The 19240-nt window shown below is 53.0% G+C and overlaps 2 protein-coding genes and 1 long non-coding RNA gene across 3 annotated transcripts in view; 1 reads left to right on the top strand and 2 right to left on the bottom strand.

Moving 5' to 3' along the window:
* Kcnj4 (potassium inwardly rectifying channel subfamily J member 4) overlaps positions 1–4630 on the bottom strand; it is a 26617-nt gene extending 21987 nt beyond the window's left edge. The window contains exon 1 of the mRNA XM_015482641.2: positions 3727–4630. The gene's annotated coding sequence lies outside the window, so the exon portion shown is untranslated. The remainder of the gene's footprint in view (positions 1–3726) is intronic.
* A 2345-nt stretch (positions 4631–6975) lies between these two features.
* LOC125616348 lies at positions 6976–8925 on the bottom strand. The gene is made up of 2 exons (XR_007346973.1): positions 8444–8925; positions 6976–7136 (listed from the first exon to the last, which is right to left on the bottom strand). It is a non-coding gene; the product is annotated as an uncharacterized LOC125616348 (long non-coding RNA).
* A 7-nt stretch (positions 8926–8932) lies between these two features.
* Positions 8933–18877, top strand: Kdelr3 (KDEL endoplasmic reticulum protein retention receptor 3). The gene is made up of 5 exons (XM_015482706.2): positions 8933–9093; positions 12160–12260; positions 15924–16082; positions 16925–17177; positions 18025–18877. The coding sequence occupies exons 1-5, from the start codon at positions 9003–9005 to the stop codon at positions 18063–18065; spliced, it is 645 nt and encodes a 214-aa protein (XP_015338192.1). The 5' UTR covers positions 8933–9002; the 3' UTR covers positions 18066–18877.
* The last annotated feature ends 363 nt before the right edge of the window (positions 18878–19240 follow it).

Raw genomic sequence — 19240 nt, 5'->3', positions numbered from 1 at the left:
GCCGGCCCCTCTCTTTGTCGGCCGCGATCCTTCCCGAAGTGCCTGCAGTTAAGGGCCCCAAGCACCCGGCTCCAGGAAACCGAGGTGGCCCTGCAGGAGGGACCCTCATGATCAACTCTTTCACAGACCGAGAGACGGGAGTACCAGAGAGGGTCAGCTCACCCAAGGTCACCCAGAGGTGGCAGATCCACACCAAACTTGTCTCCTTCTCTACCGTCCCCCACTGCCCTTGTCTAATTAAGCCGTCTTCAGGGAGGATCTGTTCACTTCTACCAGACTCACCACCAGTGTGTCCAGGTCAAAGCTGCCAGCACCCCACGGTCCCTGGTGAACTAGCTAGTTGGTGGCCATTCTGCCACCTCCTCCAGTTCTCCAAGGAGACAGGAGGGAAAGTGAGTCTGTCTCTGTGGTGATAGGATGAGCAGACACCTGTGGTTAGACTTCCAGAAGAACTTTCTTGGGAGCCTGGCCATCTCTGACTAGCCCCTGCTCAGAGAGGGAGAGTCAGGCATCCCAAAGCTGGGTGGAGAACTGGCTGGGTAAGAAATCCCAGAGGCTCCTACTCCAAGCTGGTTTTGAGCAGAAAACTACCAATGTGCAAACCACCTCGTTTCCCCTCCCTGTCCCAAGTCCTCAGCATAGTGTACACTCAGGCACCACCTTATTCCGCACACCATATCCCCCCACACACACCCTGATTCCCACAGATGGTAGAACACACCAGATGCCTGCATACCTCTCCGCTGCTCGAAGTTCCTCCTGCCTGCAATGCTGTTCTCCAAGCCCAGCCTCAGTCCCCCTCCCTCGGGGGCCTCCTGATGCCCAAGCAAAAGTCATTTTCTACCTGCTCATTCATTCACTCAGCCAGCACTGGGTGCCCACCATGTGCTGGCCCCTGGGCCAGACACAGTATGGTTCTTGCTTAATGAGTCTGGGAGTCAGCCCAACCTGGGCTCAAAAGCACTTAGGAGCTAAGTGCTTTTAAGCGAGTGTTTTATTTAACCTGTTAAATGGGGACTCTAACAGCTCCCCCCAGGGGCAAATGAGCTTAGGTGGACACACCAGAAATGCACAGCTCATGCTCACAGCTTATGCTAGCACAACTGTTCCTTCCTGGTGCAGCCTTCAGTACTGCACACCTCCACGGGTGGGCATCTTCCACACCTGCGTCCCTCGTTACCTGCTCTGGGCCCCTTGTTACCCGCTGTGCCCCCGCGCAGACGGCCAGGACTGATGTTACCTGGCGCAGTCCTCTGTGGGAATGAAGAGGGGTTAGGCCCCTTAGCAACCTGCTGTGTGCTGGGGGCCTATAGCACCTTTGCTGGGGCTGAAAGTGGGAGGATGCAGATGACACAAATGACCACAGCCTCTTCCCCTCACCAGAGGCCTGGCCTGGGGGCTGCCCTGGGAGCCTGAGGTTCAGGGAAGAAGACAGCTGAGAGAAGGAGGTAGGTAGAGAGACAGGGAGGTCTGCATCCAGAGTGCCTAGTCCCATAGGAGCAGTCCCCCAGTGCCAGGTCACTCAGCACAAGTTTGAGGTCCCCTTGCTGGACCTGGGCTGCACTCCAGGGGCATCTCAGCCCCTGCAAGGGCGGTGGACTGGGAGGGAGTGAAGAAGGGCATTTCCAGGAAGGAAGAGGCTCAAGGGTGTCAGGAAAGGGTCCCTCCTCCCCCATGGACCCCTCTGAGGCCATGTGCTCTAGACCTTGGTTTCCTCATAGGTAAAGTGGGAGGGACAAGGTCCAGCTCTCCTGAGGATGATTAAAGATCAAGGAAGGATTTGCCATCGTCCGTCCCATGTTTGAGAATTTCTGGCCCTGTTGAGGTCAGGAGGGGTGATTTGACACAGGTGTGCACAGGCCTGCCAGTGTGTGTGTGTGTGTGTGTGTGTGTGTGTGTGTGTGTAAGTGGGCTGGGGAAAAGGGGGTCATGTATCAGAATCTTTGTGACCCTGGGCAAGGTGCTTGTCCTCTCTGCACCTCAGAGGCCAGGTCTGTAATGGGACAAGCTGGTCTGGGTCCCCAAGGGGCAATTAGACTTCGTCGTCATCATCCAAGACAGAAGCAGAAGCATGCATCCTGGGGGTGGAGGCAACCTCCAGGAGAGTGAGGTCCACCCTGAAGTTTGATGATACACGTCCTTTGTCCCTCTTTCCATTTCACCAAAGCTCCCCAGCCCGTCCCCTTCTCCCATTTGGACCCTCACAACTTGGAGGCAGAGGCCACGAATGTCCTCACTTCACAGGCAAGGAGACTGAGCGGAGACCCAGAGGGAGGGAGGGGCCTGGCATGGTCAGTCAGGGTTAAGCAAATGTCCAAGCCGGGATTTGAGCCAGGCCCAACTCCTGGAGTCTGGTGACAGGTCATTCTAGGCCAGCGAGTGCTCACTAGCCAGCCCACTCCGGTGGCCTGCTCAGGGGTCCTGAGGGCATGTGCAGAGGACTATGTAGAACAGGAGGGCAGAGGGACTTGGGCCAAGCAGGTGAGACAGCTGGGGAGGAGAGGGGAGGGTCACTTGGAAATGCCAGACTCACAAAGTCCAGTTCTGGGCCCAGAGAGTTCCTTAAAGTCCGGTCTGCCCACTCTGCAGAGGAGACAAACTGAGGCCACCCAGCTGCTTAGCTGAGAAATCAGATCAGGGCACAGCTGGCCGGCCTCAGAGCGCTTAAATCCTGGAGGTGGCAAAAGGGATATCAGAATGGGCCAGGACCCATCCCAGCAGGCTGTACCTCAGGGATGGAGGACTGTAGGGGTCTCTCCCGCCCTCCGCCCACTCCGTCAGCCACCCCCCAGCACTCAGTAGTCACCAGGGTGGAATATTTTAGCACCTATAGAAAAACCGCCACAGACGGCCGTGGCAGCTGTTGCTAAGGAGACGCTCCCAAAATAGCCCCCCTCCGCCAACCTTTCCCGCTGCTGCTCCTGCTGTGGGGAGGGGAGGAGGCCATGCGGGAAGGGGTGTCACATGAGCCCTGGCCCCAGGCTCACCCACCCATCCCGGCCCCTGGCGGCCACCCTGGCCAAAGACCTGGGCAGCCACAGGTTAGTGGAGAGGGCAGAAGCCAGCCAGTGTGTGCCCGTGGGGACAAAGGTCACTCAGGTGAGAAGAGAAGGAGGAGAGAAGCCCTTGCAGCCCTTGCAGCCAGGACCCCCAGCACACTGTCACACACACATGGCCACAGACCCTCACACGCCAGTGCACATGCAAAAGCAGCCCCACACATGCCCGTTAGACATTCACACACACAGCAGAGACACAAATAGCTGTGCGGGTAAACACATATGCCACCCGCACAACACACACCTGCACGCGCCCTCCACGCCACCATAAATACACACATTTTCATACACACACGCAAATACACATCTGAAGTGCCCACAGACATCAATGTGTGCAGCCAGGCATATGGACACAGAAGCCAACCTTCACAGTCCATGGACACACACATTCACAGATACACACAACCGTCCCAACTCATGCCCGGCACGAGGCATCGGAAGGGTATTCAGTTTCCCAGTGGGCCCTGTCCAGGGGCCAGGTGCTGGGGCTTCTGCATCCCCACTTAGTGGGGACCTTATGATCCAGACACAGGGCATGGAATAAGGAGGATGTGTCCAGGCAGGGGGACAGAGGGTCACACCTCTGTGAATCCCTCCAAGTCTGGGGGTGGTCTTAGGAGAGCTGTCCTGGACCCTTTCCATGGGGAGGGAAGCACAGAGGACTCACCTGCAGTCTTGAAACCTCTGGGCATGGAGAGAAGTTCTGAGACCCAGGTTCACGGTGCAGTTGAATGTCACCAAGGCTGCCCTTGGGGCTGGGGTGATGAAGAGGACAAGGTGGCAATAGAGAGCCAATGGTGACGGTCCTTGACATGTGCAAAACACTTTACAGTTTGCAAGCTGCTAGTACACTCCTTGATCACTTCACACACTTGGTGACAGCTACTCTGAGACATTAGTGGTGGTGGCCCATCTCGGAGACCAGAGAAGGAGAGGGGATTTCAAAAACACACAGCAAGTTTCTAGCAGAACCAGAACCAGAAACCAAGGAAGAGCCAGAGCCCAGCCCTACTGGCCGTGCACCTGGCTGCACTGTGGGGTGGGAGGCAGGCCACCAGGGTGGAGGGGCCTGGCCTGGCCTTGCACCTGATATGCCCAGTGTTACCGGGATCAGCCAAGCCCACCTGGAAAGCTGAGAAAGAATCACCATAGGTGCGCCAGGCAGCAGCCTGAGGCCACAGTCAAAGCTCGGGGTGCTGTGTGCCGGATGCCCTCAGAATGCCTGGCAAGGGCACAGGGCGGCCCGTGGCTCCCCTGCTCAGTTGGCCGGCCGCGATCTCTCTCCAGCCTCTCTCTGGCTCCAGTTAGCAGCCCGCGCTCCGGGTCTTCGCTCTCGCCTCGTCACTCAGGAGACGCCCGAGAGCGGCTCGCGGTTGCCGTGGGAACCTCGCCCGGGGCCAGGCGCTCGGCGCACGACTCTGGGTACCGGGCACGGGTTCTGAGCACCCTCGCGGTGACAGCAGCGTTTTGGATCTCTAAAAGACACCTGTCGCCAGCCGCGAAGGTGGGGGCTTCGTGACCTGGGTTATCAGTCCTTTTCCTTTTAATTAAATTGTGCCTTATAAACAGCAGGGCATTCGTGCTCCTGGAATCTTTGCGTATATGCGAATCCCGTCACCACCACCCGGATGAAGATGGGCACTTCCCGCGCTCCTGAAGTCCTCCGCCTCCGGCATGAGCGCAGGGAGAGAGAGGACGCGAGTCCCGGGTCTTCTCCAGGCTCTGCGGCCCCTACCCCTGGCCCTCTTTGGGTGTCAGCTTCCTGTAAAAGGGGAGCAAGGGACCGAGAGGTGCTGCGTATTCACTCCTTGAAAAGCGCTGGCGCTACTTGCTTTGGCCCTGAAGTTGCCCTGGGAAGTCGGTCCTTGGTTTATGCTCAGCTTACCAACGTGGAAACTGTGACGAAAATCGGGCTTTGGCAGAGCTTGAGACTCCAACGTACCTGCCTGACCTTGGCGGTCCTTTTTTTCATCTTTCTTTCCTCGACTTTTCTTCTTTTTATTTGTGAGACAGCTCTCCTGTGTGGTCCAAGCTAAGCTGGTCTTGAATTTGTGGGCTCAAGCAATCCTCCTGCTTCCGCCTCCCAAGTGCGGGGACTACTGTCTGGTGCCACTGTCCTGGCTTCCTTGGGACGGGCGGGTGGGGGGTAGGGATACTGGGGATTGAACCCAGCGGGTACTTTACCACTGATCCATATCCCAGCCCTTTTTATTTTTTGGAGACAGGATCTTGCTAAGTTGCTGAAGGCCTTGCTAAATGCTGAGGCTGGTCTTGAATTGCATCTCCTGCTCAGCCTCTGAAATGCTGGNTGATCCATATTCCCAGCCCTTTTTATTTTTTGAGACAGGATCTTGCTAAGTTGCTGAAGGCCTTGCTAAAATGCTGAGGCTGGTCTTGAATTTGCAATCCTCCTGCCTCAGCCTCCTGAAATGCTGGGATTACAGGCTTGCGGCCTGTAATAACACGGCCTAGCTTCCTTGACCTCTTTTTTTTAAAATTGACTTTTAAAAATAAATGACAGCAGAATGCATTACAATTCATATTACACATATACAGCACAATTTTCATATCTCTGGTTGTATATAAAGTATATTCACACCAATTTGTGTCTTCATACCACCATCATTGCTAACCCCCTGTCCCCTCCATTCCCCTCCCACCCCTCTGCCCCATCTGGAGTTTGTCTATTCCTCCCATGCTCCCCCCACCTCCCCACTGTGATTCAGTCTCCTTATATCAGAGAAAACATTCAGCATTTTTTTTGGGGGGGGGATTGGCTAACTTCACTTAGCATTATCTTCTCCAACTCCATCCATTTACCTGCAAATGCCATGATTTTATTCTCTTTTATTGCTGAGTAATATTCCACTATGTATCTATCCAACGTTTTTTAATCCATTCATCTACTGAAGGGCATCTAGGTTGGTTCCACAGTTTAGCTATTGTGAATTGTGCTGCTATAAACATTGATGTGACTGTGTCCCTGCAGTATGCTGTTTTTAAGTCTTTTGGTATAGACCGAGGAGAGAGATAGCTGGGTCAAATGGTGGTTCCATTCCTAGTTTTCCATTCCTTGGCCTCTTTTAAGGAGCCTCTACGCACTTGGCACTTGGTTTCTTCGGCTTGGCCCTCTCTCCCCCTTCCTCCAGGCTTTGCCACCCTCTCCAAACCCACTAGGGCATCGCTGGCCCTGGCGCCTTCCTTAACTGCGATCGGCCCCCGCGATCCCCCCACGCCAGGGTACTGGCGCTCTCTGCCTCCTGTCCCCTCCCCCAGGTGCCCGAACAGTCCCGGGAGGTGGCATCTGCTTCCAGTCCTCAAGGTGCTAGGCACAGCTGGTCTCCAATAAATGTGCTGGAAGCTTAAAGTGGAGAGAGCTTTTAGAACCTTGGCGTCTGGCTTCGTAAAGTGCGGTCCGCCTGGCCCTGTCGCGCCTCCCAAGGTGTTGAGCTGGAGAGCTTCGCGACCACCTGGGCGGGGCGCGGGGAGAGCCGTGCTGTGAGCCCACCTCCGCGCAGAGGAAATGGACTCGCCCGAGGTTCGGGCGGGGACCTCTGGACTGCGTGGAGGAAAGAGTTCATTCCTTCCGGAATTCACTCCCTGAGGCCAGGCAACGCCTGGAGTCGCCCCGGAGGCTTGGGCCATTGCTTCCCGCTTCCTTCAGGGGCCCCACCAGGCGCGATTGGTGGTGGGGTGTCCTGAGCGAGTGATTTTCACTTTCCACCCATTTCCTTCCTCGCAGAATCCGAGGCCCTTTGCAGGATATTTGATACAACAAAGGGAAAAAAGATTCCAAATACGCTTTTCTGTAATAACCTTTTTAAAAACATATTTGTTTATTTGTGATCCTGGGGGTTGAACCCCGGAGCATTTTACCACTGAGCCCCATTCCCAGCCCTTTTTATTATTTTTTTTCTTTTGAGGCAGGTTTTCTTTAAGTCGCTGAGACTGGCCTTGAACTTGTGATCCTTCTGCCTCAGCCTCTGAGTTGCTGGGATCGCAGCTGTGCACCACGTCTGCTGTCCCCCAGGCCCCAGAGTTGAGCAACCTTCCCAGTCTCTCTCCCATGACTCTGACCTTAAACATAAAATTTGCTTTGTCAATGAGAAGAAAACAGTCCTTGTCCTTCCAAAGTGAAGGAAAAGTCCCTCTCTGCTCTCCCTCCATTGCATTTTATAGCACATACGTTTCGGGGTGTCAGGAAATTGAGGGTGAGGATCATGCCAGTATCTAACTACATCAGGGTCCCCCCTAACCCTAACCCTAACCCTAACCCTCCAGGAGTGAATGGAGGTGGCCTGGTGTGGGCTAGAGCGTGTGTTTTAAGTGAGTACAGAATTTCTCCTTTCTCCTTGGGGAGCTTTGAAAATGTGCCCGCTCGGAGATGGGGTGAGTGGGAAAAAAGCAGGGCCGAGTACTAAGCAGGAGAACTTTGGGGAGGAGGCTAATGTAATTTGGGGGAACAAGCAGCAAAGTTGAGCCTCGCTGTCCTCATCTTGTCAGATCAGAACGCAGCTATCAATTTCAGAGGGGGATTGCAGAGACCTGGTACAAGGGGCGCCGAATACCCAGTCAGCAGCGCCTCTGTTCTCATTATCCCCATTAACAGATAGGAAAGTTGAGACCCAGAGAGGGGACCTGGCAGGTTCAAAGCCTCAGCTGCACCCTAGGGCCACCAGCCTGATTCTTTCCCCTCCACTACTGTGATGGTGGCACTTCAGACCTCCCCAGCCTCGGCCAGTTCCCTGTGGTCTCCGGAGAGAAATAAAGGGAAGGGGAGGACTCCAGTCTCCAACTGTGGGTTGGAGCCCCTTCCCGGGAGGACAGATGTTTCACCAAATGGCAAATGCACGTGCTTTTCCCTGGCTCATGGAGGAGGTGGGCGCTGAGAGGGAGATGCCAGCTGGTTGGGCAGAAAGAACCGCAGCCACACCTGAGGGATTTAAATAGCCACCGCCTTCTTTGGGTGCTGGCTGAGGAGAGGCATCTGGACAGGGCTGAGGGGAGTAGGGTACGGAGGGGTCCTTTCAGGACCTGCCACAGCCCAGGGATGTGCCTGGCTCCTCCTCCTAGAGGCCCCTGGACCGTGCAGATCATCTCAGGGACCTCAAGCTCCCTCACCTGAGAAGCTGAGGAGGCCTGCCTTGACAAATGGGCCGTCACCTCACCCCCCATGACGGGGAGCTCGTCACCTGTCATGGTAACCCACAGTGTGATGTCATGATTCAATTGCATGAGCTCTGGAGTCAGACGGTGTGTTGGATTCTGGGCTCCAGGGCTACTTAGTGTCTGTGTGACCCGGAAGCAGATCATTTAACCTCTCTGTGCCTGTTTCTATGTGGGAATAACATCTCTCCTCATCACACTGTTGAGACCTGAGTCACCTGGGCATCTTTTAGACTGCAGATTCCGAGTCACCCTGCAGGGCTGGGAGGCGCTGAGATTCTGCGCTCCAAGGCATAGCAACGCTGCTGATCTTCAGGCCACAGTTTGCCCCTCAGGATTACCTTGCTCTGGGAGCCATGGTGAAGAGCTGGGGGGCCACGGGAGGGTCTTGAACATGGGAGTGACAGATTTTCATCCTGGAAGGCTCTCTGGCCATCTGTGGCAAAAGGTGGGTGTGCACAGAGGCTAGTTGTGTAGGGAGAGATGAGGGTCCCGAGTAGGGGAAGGGGCAGGGAGGGGCAGGGTCCAGCAGCAAGGGCCCTTGGCTCATCTGCTCTGCTCACGGAGGCAGATTCTGCTGCCCAGAGAGGGGCTGATCCCCCAGGCCACACAGTACTTAGGGGACTCTCATCCAGAAGTTCCTTGCCCCCACCCTTCCTGCCAAGAAGGAAGTGGTGGGAATGAGTTTCCCGGGTCTCCCTGGCCAGTGTACCCTCGTTCATCTTACANGTTTCCTGAAGTTTGCTGCGCGCGGGCGCGGCCCCGGCGGGCGGCACCATGAACGTGTTCCGAATCCTCGGCGACCTGAGCCACCTCCTGGCCATGATCTTGCTCCTGGGGAAGATCTGGAGGTCCAAGTGCTGCGCGGGTGAGGGGCGACCGGGTGGGAAGGGGGACCCTCGCTGGCCAGCCCCTGCCTTGGGCGGGGCGCTCCACAAAGGTTGCTCTGGGTGGGGACATTGGCATGGGGTGGGGTCCTTGAAACAAAAAGAGCTCAGCTTCCCAGCGCCCCCATAAAAAGTAAGGACCAAGAGCCTGGAGGTGTGGGGGGAGGGTGGCCTTGAGCTTCCTCACCACCCCCCAACTGGCATTGTCCCTGCTAGTTGGAAGAGCATGGGAAAGAGGAGGTGACACCTATTCTCCTGGCGGTGGTCCCCCATTGTTCTGTCCACCCTCACCAGGGAAGAGAGGGGACACACTGAGGGAGTGGTCCCCAATCTCAGGGTCTTCTCTCCCCTGTCCTCCTCCTCTCTCCCTCCCAGCCCCTCCAGGCAGGCCCTGTGCCTTGCCCTGCCTTGGGTGATCCTGTGGCTGTGATGTGGCAGAGGGGCACCAGCCTGGCCCAGTAGGCAGGGAGCCACTTGAGCAGAGGTCCAGGGAGGGGGTGGAGGTCACCTGTTGGCCCAGGATTCTGGCTGTCCTGCAGGAGACTGGAAGTTTCCAGGCTGGACTGGTGGTCACCAAACGGGCCCAGTGCCATCAGGGGCTCCTGCAGCCATCTTTGACCTGCTGCCCAGGAGGTGCTGCCTCCACTTGGCAATGGGGTGAAGGGGTACCCCGGTGAGCGGGGAAGGCAGAAAGCTGTGCTTCATGGAGGGAGCTGCTCTGTAGGAAGCTGCTGGTGTTGAGTGTACGAGGGGCACCAGCACACAGAGGTCACGGAGGGCAGGGCATGTCCCAAAAAGGGTCCAGGAGTGTGAGGCCCAGATGCGAAAGGCCTTTTCTCTCAGGCCAAGGAGCTGGGCTTGGGAGCAATGGCAGGGGCTCAGGAGGGGACCTGACAAGTGTCTCCTGAATCCAGGAGAGAGCGCGACAGAGGCTGCGGCCTGGAGTAGGTGCAGATGGGAGGTGGTTTCGGGGCAGTGCTCTGGACCTGGTGGCCTTCCGCAGCCTCTGGGAAGATTGCCTTCCAGTCTCCTCCACCACTCTGCTGTGGCTCATTTGCCCACAGCCAGCCCCACTGTGACCCTTACCCTCAAAGTGCTCAAGTGCCAGGCCACAGGAGGACACTAACTGGACGCAGGTGTGAGGCCCAGGCTTGGTCCAGGTGGTACACTGACCCCACACCCTGCAGAATGTGAGAGGCTTTAAAAGGGGTGTTTCTCCTTGGTCATTAAAAATGTCCCCCCACCCTGAAAATGTCCAGCACCAGAGGGACAGTTAGCTGAGGCACAGTCCAGGGGTTCAATGGAACCAGACGGGAGGCAGTGGGTGTGGCTTCTCGAGGCCACACTCCCCAGACAGTTTGTTCCATTCGGAATCAAATCCAGACATGTCACCCCGGCTGGAGGGAGGGAGGGAGAAGGAGACCAGGGGAGGGAACACCCCAGGACCTCAGAGCTGGGATAAGGCTTTGGGACTTTATTTTAAGAGCATTTCAAAGCCACATAAGAGCTTTAAGCAGAATTTTATTTTTTAAATAGCTCTTGGGATGCTGGGTGAAGAATGGAATTGGGGTGCAATGGAGGATTTGGAGAGACCAGTCTGGGAGTCATTAGGGATGGTGGCTGGGCCATCTGAGTGGCACTGGAATGGCGTTGGGCCTGGTGGCTGGACGTGAGGGACGAAGGGGAGGGAGGCTTGCGGGAAGCCCTAGGTTTTTGGCTTGGGCAGGAGGGTGGGGGGCGTTTATGAAGAAGGAGCAGGAGGAGGTTGAGAAAAGGTGAGGAGTTGGGCTGGACCGTGGTGAGTTTGGGGGCTCATGGTCAGAGTAGGAAGACGAATGTACAGGTCAGAACGTGGAGGGGAGCTTGGTGCTGGAGAGTCCTTGGCACGTGGGGTGATGGGCCAAGGAATGGCTGCGATGGCAGAGGCCAGGGAGGAGGCAGCGTGAGGCCGTGAGGCCGAGGTGGTGAGGACAGGCTCAGCCAGAGGGGCAGGAAGCCAGCAGGTTGTCCTGGAGCCAGGACAGTGAGGCTCCGGAGAGAGGACAGAGTAGGCATGTGAGCAGGAGCAGTCTGGGGAGGTGATGGGGCTGCAGCTCCCCTGCTGATGGCCTGACTGGGAAAGAGAAAAGTAAGGCCCGGCCAGGGACCCGCCCCATGACGTGTCAACAGTGGTCACAAGAGTCCCCGAGCAGCATGGACTCCTGGGCCAGATCCCTGAGCCGTGGGAAGACTATGGACAGGGGAGCTGGCTGGAGTGGGGCAGAGCAGGCCCAGGTGCATCTTCACCGTGACACAGCACGGCTGCCAGGCCCGATATTCATATTAGCACGTGTGTGTGAGTGTCACGAGGTGTGTGTGCACACACAGTGATCCTTGGGGTGCACTCTGAGGTCTCTCTCTTTGCATCTTTCTATATTGTCGGATTTTTTTCCCCTCCCTATGAGGCTGGGGATGGAACCCAGGGCCTCACCCATGCTAAGCAAGTGCTCTACCAGTGAACCACGCCCCCACCCCTGATTTTTGTTTTATAAAGAGTAAAAATAGGCATAATTTTTATAACTAGGAAAAGGGCTTTTTAAATCTTTGCATTTTGGAAAAGGAAATTGGCTGCTCCTTGGCCCGCGCCTTCCTCCGCCTGCTCCTGTCTCCCTGGTGAATCAGCATCTTAGAGTCAGTAAGCTGTTGCCCCCGGGACTGAGCTCTGGGGGGACTGTCGCTGGAGCTCTGGGGGTGGAGCAGAGAGGAATCTCGACACCCCCCACCCCGCCCGACTCACACCACCCCCAGAGCAAGCATCAAGGCGGGCACACGCAGGGGGACTGGGAACTCAGTGTTCGCGTCTTTATTTGGAGATGGGAGACTGATTTCAGCTTAATGAGAGGAACAAGGACTCCAGTGAGCTGATGGGCTCGGCTAAGTGACCTGGCTCTTGGGGAGCAACAGGCAGGGTTTTCATGAGGCAGGCAGTGACGCCCCTGGCTCTGGGCTCCATGTGTGGGTGGCCTGGGAATGTGCGTTCTCACTGTCTCCTGTCCCCTCTGGTGCAGGCATCTCTGGGAAAAGCCAGATCCTTTTCGCTGTCGTCTTCACCACGAGGTACCTGGACCTCTTCACCAACTTCATCTCCATCTACAACACTGTCATGAAGGTGAGGGGTTGGGAGGACGAGGGGGATGGCATTAGAGCTCAGTGGCCGTGCAGCCTGGCTTGGCGAGGTCTCAGGCTCTCCGCGCTCACCTCCTTGCGTGCAGAATGAAGATCATACTTGTCCTTAGCTGAGAGGGTTTGCTTGTGGAAGTTAAGTTAGGTAATAAAAGTAAATGCAAGGGCTGGGGCTGTAGCTCAGTGGCAGAGCACTTGCTTAGCATGTGGAGGCTTTGGGTTCGATCCTCAGCACCACATAAAAATACATAAATAAAATAAAGGCATGCTAGCCATCTACAAGTATAAAAAATACAGTAAATGTGAAATGCCTGCCACACATCAAACGTTTGATGAATATCAGCCATTTATGCATAATGGTTAAAAAATAAGCAAACCGTCTGGTGCAGTGGCACACGCCTGCAATCCAGCAGCTCAGGAGGCTGAGACAAGAGGAGGATCGTGAGTTCAAAACCAGCCTCAGCAAAAAGCAAGGTGCTGAGCAACTCAGAGAGACCCTGTCTCTAAATAAGATACAAAAAAAGGCTGGGGATGTGGATCAGTGGTTGAGTGCCTGAGTTCAATCCCTGGTACCAAAAAAAAAAAAAAGAAAGAAAGAAAGAAAAGAAAAAAGAAAGGAAGGAAGGAAGGAAGAAAGAAAGAAAGAAAGAAAAGAATAAACCAATTCAACGGATCACCCGGAGCTTTCAGAGAACTTGTTTGCCTGTCTGTGCCCTGTACTTTTCATCCTCTGCTGTGCGAGGCTCCTGTTCTCATGGAACCGACATTTCATGGGGGAGGCATCATAAATAAGAAAGGCTTTAATCAGGGACAGGGCTATGCAAATAATTAGTCATATTTTAATGGACATTTCCTTCAATTGAGTTATTATTATTATTATTATTATTATTATTATTATTATTACCAGGGATTGAACTCAGGGGCACTCAACCACGGAGCCACATCCCCAGCCCTATATTGTACTTTATTTAGAGATAGGGTCTCACTGAACTGCTTAGTGCCTCACCATTGCTGAGGCTGGCTTTGAACCGGCAACCCTCCTGCCTCAGCCTCCTGAACTGCTGGGATTACAGGCGTGCACCACTGCCTGACAACAAACGGTTTCAAAAATGGTTCCCTGATAGAGGACGAGTAGGGAGCCAGCCTGGGGAGTGTGGTCAGGTAAAGCCTCTCTGAAGAGGCGACGCTCAAGTGGAGATCTGAACGACAAGGAACCAGCCCTGTGACAATCAGAGGAGAAAGATTCTGAGCAAAAGACATGGCTGGTGCAAAGATGTCCGGAGACAGGAACAAGCTCAGTGCCTGCGGAGAAGACAGAGGGCTGCTATGACAGAGCGCAATGGGCGAGGGCCACCCAGTGTGGTGGAGATGCCTGCAGAGGACTGGGGAGGGCAGGGTGCAGGCTGCAGTGTGGATGTAATGTCCTGAGGAGAAGCTGTGGCTCTGAAGTGTGCCCCCGTTTTCAGAAGAAACTGGCATTTCAGTTCCACCCCGATGCCCCAGGCCCTGGCCATAGGTGTCCCTCCTTCTGTTGGGAGAGGACTGTCCTGCTTCTGCTGAACCGTCCTGGCTCTTTAAGCAGCGCAGTTCAGTGGAAGGAGCACAGGTGCAGTCAGCAATGTGGGCGGGGACTGCTGGGGTGCTGGTGACAGATTTCAGGGTGATCTTCACAAGGCCTTATTTTTTCATTCTCATAACATGAAATCTGGGGGCAGGCAACCCAGGGCTGGGATTGGCAGCCCCACGGATGCCCAGGCTCCTTTCAACTTTCTGCTCTGCCATTTTTTGTGTGACTGGGGCTTATAGGTGTGTGACCTGTGCAGTGGATCAGCAGGGCCCCCACTTGGTTTAATGTTGCCATCTTGAGATTCTGTTTTTTAAAGCAAGAAGCTCTGCATTTTAGTCTGACAGTGGGTCTGGCAATGTAGTTAGTCCTGAATGATGCCTAGTTGGAACCCAGGTTGGCATGGGGTCACAGAATGCATGTCCTACCACAGCTCCTACCACGTTATATCGCATTCTGGGCAGGAAGAAGGAAGTGGGAAATAGAATAATAGAGTGCCTGCCAGCTGGGTAAGAGCTTTCCCCAAACTCCACCCTGTGCCATTGAGTGTCCTTATCTGCCAAGGAGCCAGGAAGTGTAGTTTTTAGTTGGTGCATTATCTGATAGAAGTCCTATGGGGGGGGAGGTCCTACCTATGTCACAGGACTGTTCTGAAAATTACGAGGTAATATACAGAAGCTAGAAGGTATTTAACCCAAAGGGACACCTCCTAGGCGTCTGGGTACAAGGCTTGGTAGGATGGAGGGTGCTGCTCCTTGTGGAGTATTGAACTCATTCATTGTGAACCTGAGTCTGGGGTCTTCAAATCACCTAATTAAATTCACCTGAATATCAGATGCCACTTGTCTAGTCCATTCCTCTGCTCAAGGATCTGCTGTGGACATTCTTGGCTGAGACTTCAGAACCAGCCCTTAGCATGGCTGGTGAGACCTAGGAATCCTGAACTGGCCAGTCTCCACATCTGTGAGACAGGGGACCACGGCTGCATCCGCACTTTCCAGCATTTGTCCGTTCCAGGCGTTGAGTTAGGAGCTGGGGATTCAGAGGTGGACCCTGCCCTCTGTGAGCCCTCTTGCATGGGAGAAGGACTTGTACATATACATTTACAGAACACAGGAGCCCGGGCTGCAGGGAACATTTGCACATGGAGCAGTAGTGACAGCAAGTGTCCTTCATTCTAGTGAAGAGGAAATTATGTCACTTGAGTCTTGAAGGACAGGTAAATCTAGGCCACTGTGCCAGCAGCATCTCCATCAGCTGAAAACTTAGAAAAGCAAATTCTCAGACCTAGGGGCTGGGGCTGGGGCTCAGTGGTAGAGCACTTGCTTGGTGTGTGCAAGGCCCTGGGTTCAATTCTCAGCACCACATAAAAATAAATAAAAATAAAGGTATCGTGTACAACTAGAGGAGGAAACAAAAATTCTCAGACCTAACAAGCAAAGGAAGAATTTTGGGGGCTGGGGCAGGGCAGCCCATCGAAGGGATTTTTTTTTCAATATTGGGACAAGCCCCCTGGGGTGCTCTCCTATTGAGCCACATCCTCAGCCCGGTTTACTTTTTGCCCAGGCTAGCCTTGAACTTGTGATCCTAGCACCTCAGCCTCTTGAGTGGCTGGGATTGCAGGTGTGCACCCATCTGGGTAATTCTGATTCACGCTTGAGTGTCTGCATGTGGCCAAGGAGGTTAGAGGACATATCTGAATGCAGTTACCTGCCGGGGCGGCAGCTAGGGTAATTAGACTGCTTTTCTAAAGGAACACTGGCCAAATAATTCCAGGGAGGTCAGTCTGAGGGAGAATGTTCGAAAGCCATCGATGCGGATCCAGGAAGCTGGAGGATTTTTTAGGAGCCCTAGAATGCCACTGCCTCATCCCCTAAGAAATACTGGTCCTGTTTTCTTGCCCAGTACTCCACAGATGGAGGGGACAACCGGGCCGCACATTTCAGTCCCAGTTAGAAGCTGTTCATTCCGGATTGCAAGAGCACATTTCACCTGCTGGCCAGACGGCAGGCACCGAGCCTGGGTTTGGCAGGCTTCAGGCTGGGGAGTGGCTTCCTAGGCTCTCACGGCTCTTTCCCTTTTTAGGTGGTTTTCCTCCTCTGTGCTTATGTCACAGTGTACATGATCTATGGGAAATTTCGGAAAACATTTGACATCGAGAATGACACATTCCGCCTGGAGTTTCTTCTGGTCCCCGTCATTGGCCTTTCCTTCCTGGAGAACTACAGTTTTACACCCCTGGAGGTGAGGGAGGCTCTGAGCCCACATCCCCCAAATGTGCCCCTAGCATCCATCCCTCAGGCCCACGGAGGCATCTGGGCTTGCCTTCTGTGACCCTTGCTCAAGGACTGTTCAGTTCCAAATTTGGAAAATGGCAACAAGCTTGTCACAGTCCTCCACAGAAGAGAGGCACACCTGCGGCAGCCAAGAGGCTCATGAGCCAGTGGCGCCAGCCTACTTCTGCTTGTTGAGACCTTGAGTCCAACATAGGATTGGCAGATCCCTAGACCAAGCTTAGGCCAAAGTTTTAAGCCAGTGTGCCTGGCCTGATGGCTACGAATCTGTGGACAACAAGCCTGAGATCCTGATGCTGGTATTTATGGATCACTTTGAGAAACTCTGGCTTCAATTATGACAAGTTCAGCAAAATTGCAACCTTTAAAAATTATGTTCCTTAGAAATACTCATTCTAAGCATTATGTATTGTAGTCTTAATATTAAAAATCAAAATTATATTTACATAGGAAAAAAAGGTGACAAAATACTGAAGTGTGGGGCTGGGGATGTGTAGCCCAGTGGCGAAGTGCTTGTCTAACACATGCAAGGTCCTGGGTTCCATCACCAGAACCAGAAATAGAAAAAGCTCAAAGCCCACATGTGCAGTTTGCTGGGGGCGGAACCCAGCATACTAGGCAAGGGCTCCACCTGAGCCAGAGGCACCACTCCTTTAGTTCTTTATTGAGAATGTGAATTTAAACCATTTTGCTGAACATATTCCCTCCAGGAAACATGTATTTACATCTCTTAAAGCCACAGGCCCTTTCCTGGCCTCGCTGAGCTCCTTTGTGCTTGTCTCTTGGGCTCAGATCCTCTGGACCTTCTCCATCTACCTGGAGTCAGTGGCCATCCTGCCCCAGCTCTTCATGATCAGCAAGACTGGGGAGGCCGAGACCATCACCACTCACTACTTGTTCTTCTTGGGACTCTACCGGGCTCTCTACCTGGCCAACTGGATCAGGCGGTACCAGACTGAGAACTTCTATGACCAGATTGCGGTGGTGTCAGGAGTGGTGCAAACCATCTTCTACTGTGATTTCTTCTACCTGTATGTGACCAAAGGTAGGTGCTGGGAGAAAAGCATGTCCAGCAGGCTCTGGCCGTTACTCATTCATCCCATAATACCCAAGGGAACAGGGGTGAGCCCGGGCTCCTCTCTGCAGTGTTCCGTCTAATAGGGAAGGCAAGGATTTTCAGTATGCTGCACCAAGAGAAAACAGACCAAAAGAGCCATGACCTTTGACTTAGTTGGGAAAATACAGGTGAAACACTCCTGAGCATCAGCCAGCTTTGTGCAATGTTAAGTATGCAGGTTAGCAGGATCCAATCCACAAAACTGGAGAAGTCAGGTCACTGGGCTGCCAAGGTAAGGGGTCTGCACTTATCAAGAGCAGTGACTGGGGCTGGGGATGTGGCTCAAGGGGTAGCGCGCTCGCCTGGCATGCGTGCGGCCCGGGTTCGATCCTCAACACCACATACAAACGAAGATGTTATGTCCGCCGAAAACTAAAATATAAATACTAAAAAAATTTCTTAAAAAAAAAAAAAAAAAAGAGCAGTGACTGGAGGAGCCATTTAAAAAACCAATCCTCTAGCTGCTATGTTGGTCAAAAGAAGCCAGAGCAGTAGAACTAGCTAGTTAGGGAACTGCTGCATTATCCAGGTTTAAGAGGTAGAATACAACATTGAGGCCAAATGTTAAGTTTACAACCTAAGAGGGATGGAGTGTCAGTAACCAAGACGGAGGTCAGCAAGTCCATGGTTCATCTGTGGTTTAATACTGAAAACCCTTTCCCCTATGGCCTTAACATCAACACCTGGAGCTGGATGTGGACACAGGATTATGTGGTTACAAACCAGTTCTTTGATCCATACAATACATTCTAACTTCATTTCCATTTTCTTCCAGTACTTAAAGGAAAGAAGTTAAGTCTTCCAATGCCAATCTGAGGGCCCTCAGAGATGACCTACACCTTAATAAGGACATGGAGCAAGCCATTTTGATTGTTCTCCTTGGTGACCTATCCATGACTTGGGATCAAATATTAAAATTAAAGCCAGAAAAATGCTTAGTATGGATTTCAGCAAAACACTGGTCATTCTATCTAGGCCTCATCAGCAGGATCTTCCTTCAATACCCACGCAAGAGGTAACAAGAAGCTGGGGCCAAATACAAACCTAAAGCCCTGGCTACCTGGAAAGAGAAACTAAGGTGCCTGATCCATGAATAGATTAATATTAGCACAACTCCTGCCTGGAAAGGGCAATGTGGAACAATGTCCATGGGAGACCGCCCTACCTGGTGGGCTATATTATGGGCATGTTCCTGTAGTAAACGTCACTGTAAGAGACCAAACTGGTCAGGGTAAGATTATAGCCAGCTATCTCACTTTAATATGGACTTCAAGCCATAAACAAACCAAATTCACCAGCTTTGGAAGGAGTGAAGTCATTCTGTGAGTCCCCTTTACTTGGCTTAAATTTTACTTAAGGTTCACCGGAGCCCTGAACTTAGAACCTTAACCCTAAGGAATGGCCCAAGTGGGGCACCATTAGCAAAGATCACCCTTTTCCTGATGAGCTAGATACCCAAGCATTTACAAGAAGTACCCTTCATCTTGTTTTGTGATTCACATTCTTGCTCTAAAACTAATCAGTTTTAGATGTTTAAGGAGATTAGCCACCCAACTTAATGTCTTAGAGCAAAAGCTCTATACTGGGTTACTCAGAGAAATTTTAAGGAATAAAAAGTTCACACCTTATTGTCAACAGTTTTTATTTATTTATACCTACAAAAGAAAACAAGATGGTATCAAAAGGACAATTTACAAACTAAGAATAGTAACATAGCTCTTAGCATCCTGTGCCTGAACATCACACACCTACAAATCTTTCAAGTCTTAATGCAACAGGAATGTGTTCAGAGACCAGCAAGGACATGTATATAGAGAGCACTGATCCCAAGCAAAAGCCACCAACCTTTTAGATGAAATAAGTCCGCACAATGAATTGTTAGGGAGGGACTGGGGAGAAGCGGCCTGTGGTTTAATACTGAAAACCCTTTCCCTAAATGAGTTTCAACTGTGAATGCAGTAACCGGCATCAGATGAGGATTTGTCTGCTCA

Source organism: Marmota marmota, unplaced genomic scaffold (genome assembly GCF_001458135.2).
Source record: "Marmota marmota marmota unplaced genomic scaffold, marMar, whole genome shotgun sequence".
NCBI classification, from domain to species: Eukaryota; Metazoa; Chordata; class Mammalia; order Rodentia; family Sciuridae; genus Marmota; species Marmota marmota.
Note: the sequence above shows the minus strand (reverse complement) of the source record. Positions and strands in the feature narration are given on the sequence as shown.

Coding starts and splice junctions, on each gene's coding strand:
- Kdelr3 (XM_015482706.2), top strand. CDS start 9,003: ATGAACGTGTTCCGAATCCTCGGCGACCTGAGCCACCTCCTGGCCATG. Junction 12,261..15,923: donor TCTACAACACTGTCATGAAG/GTGAGGGGTTGG, acceptor TTCCCTTTTTAG/GTGGTTTTCCTCCTCTGTGC. Junction 16,083..16,924: donor ACAGTTTTACACCCCTGGAG/GTGAGGGAGGCT, acceptor TCTTGGGCTCAG/ATCCTCTGGACCTTCTCCAT.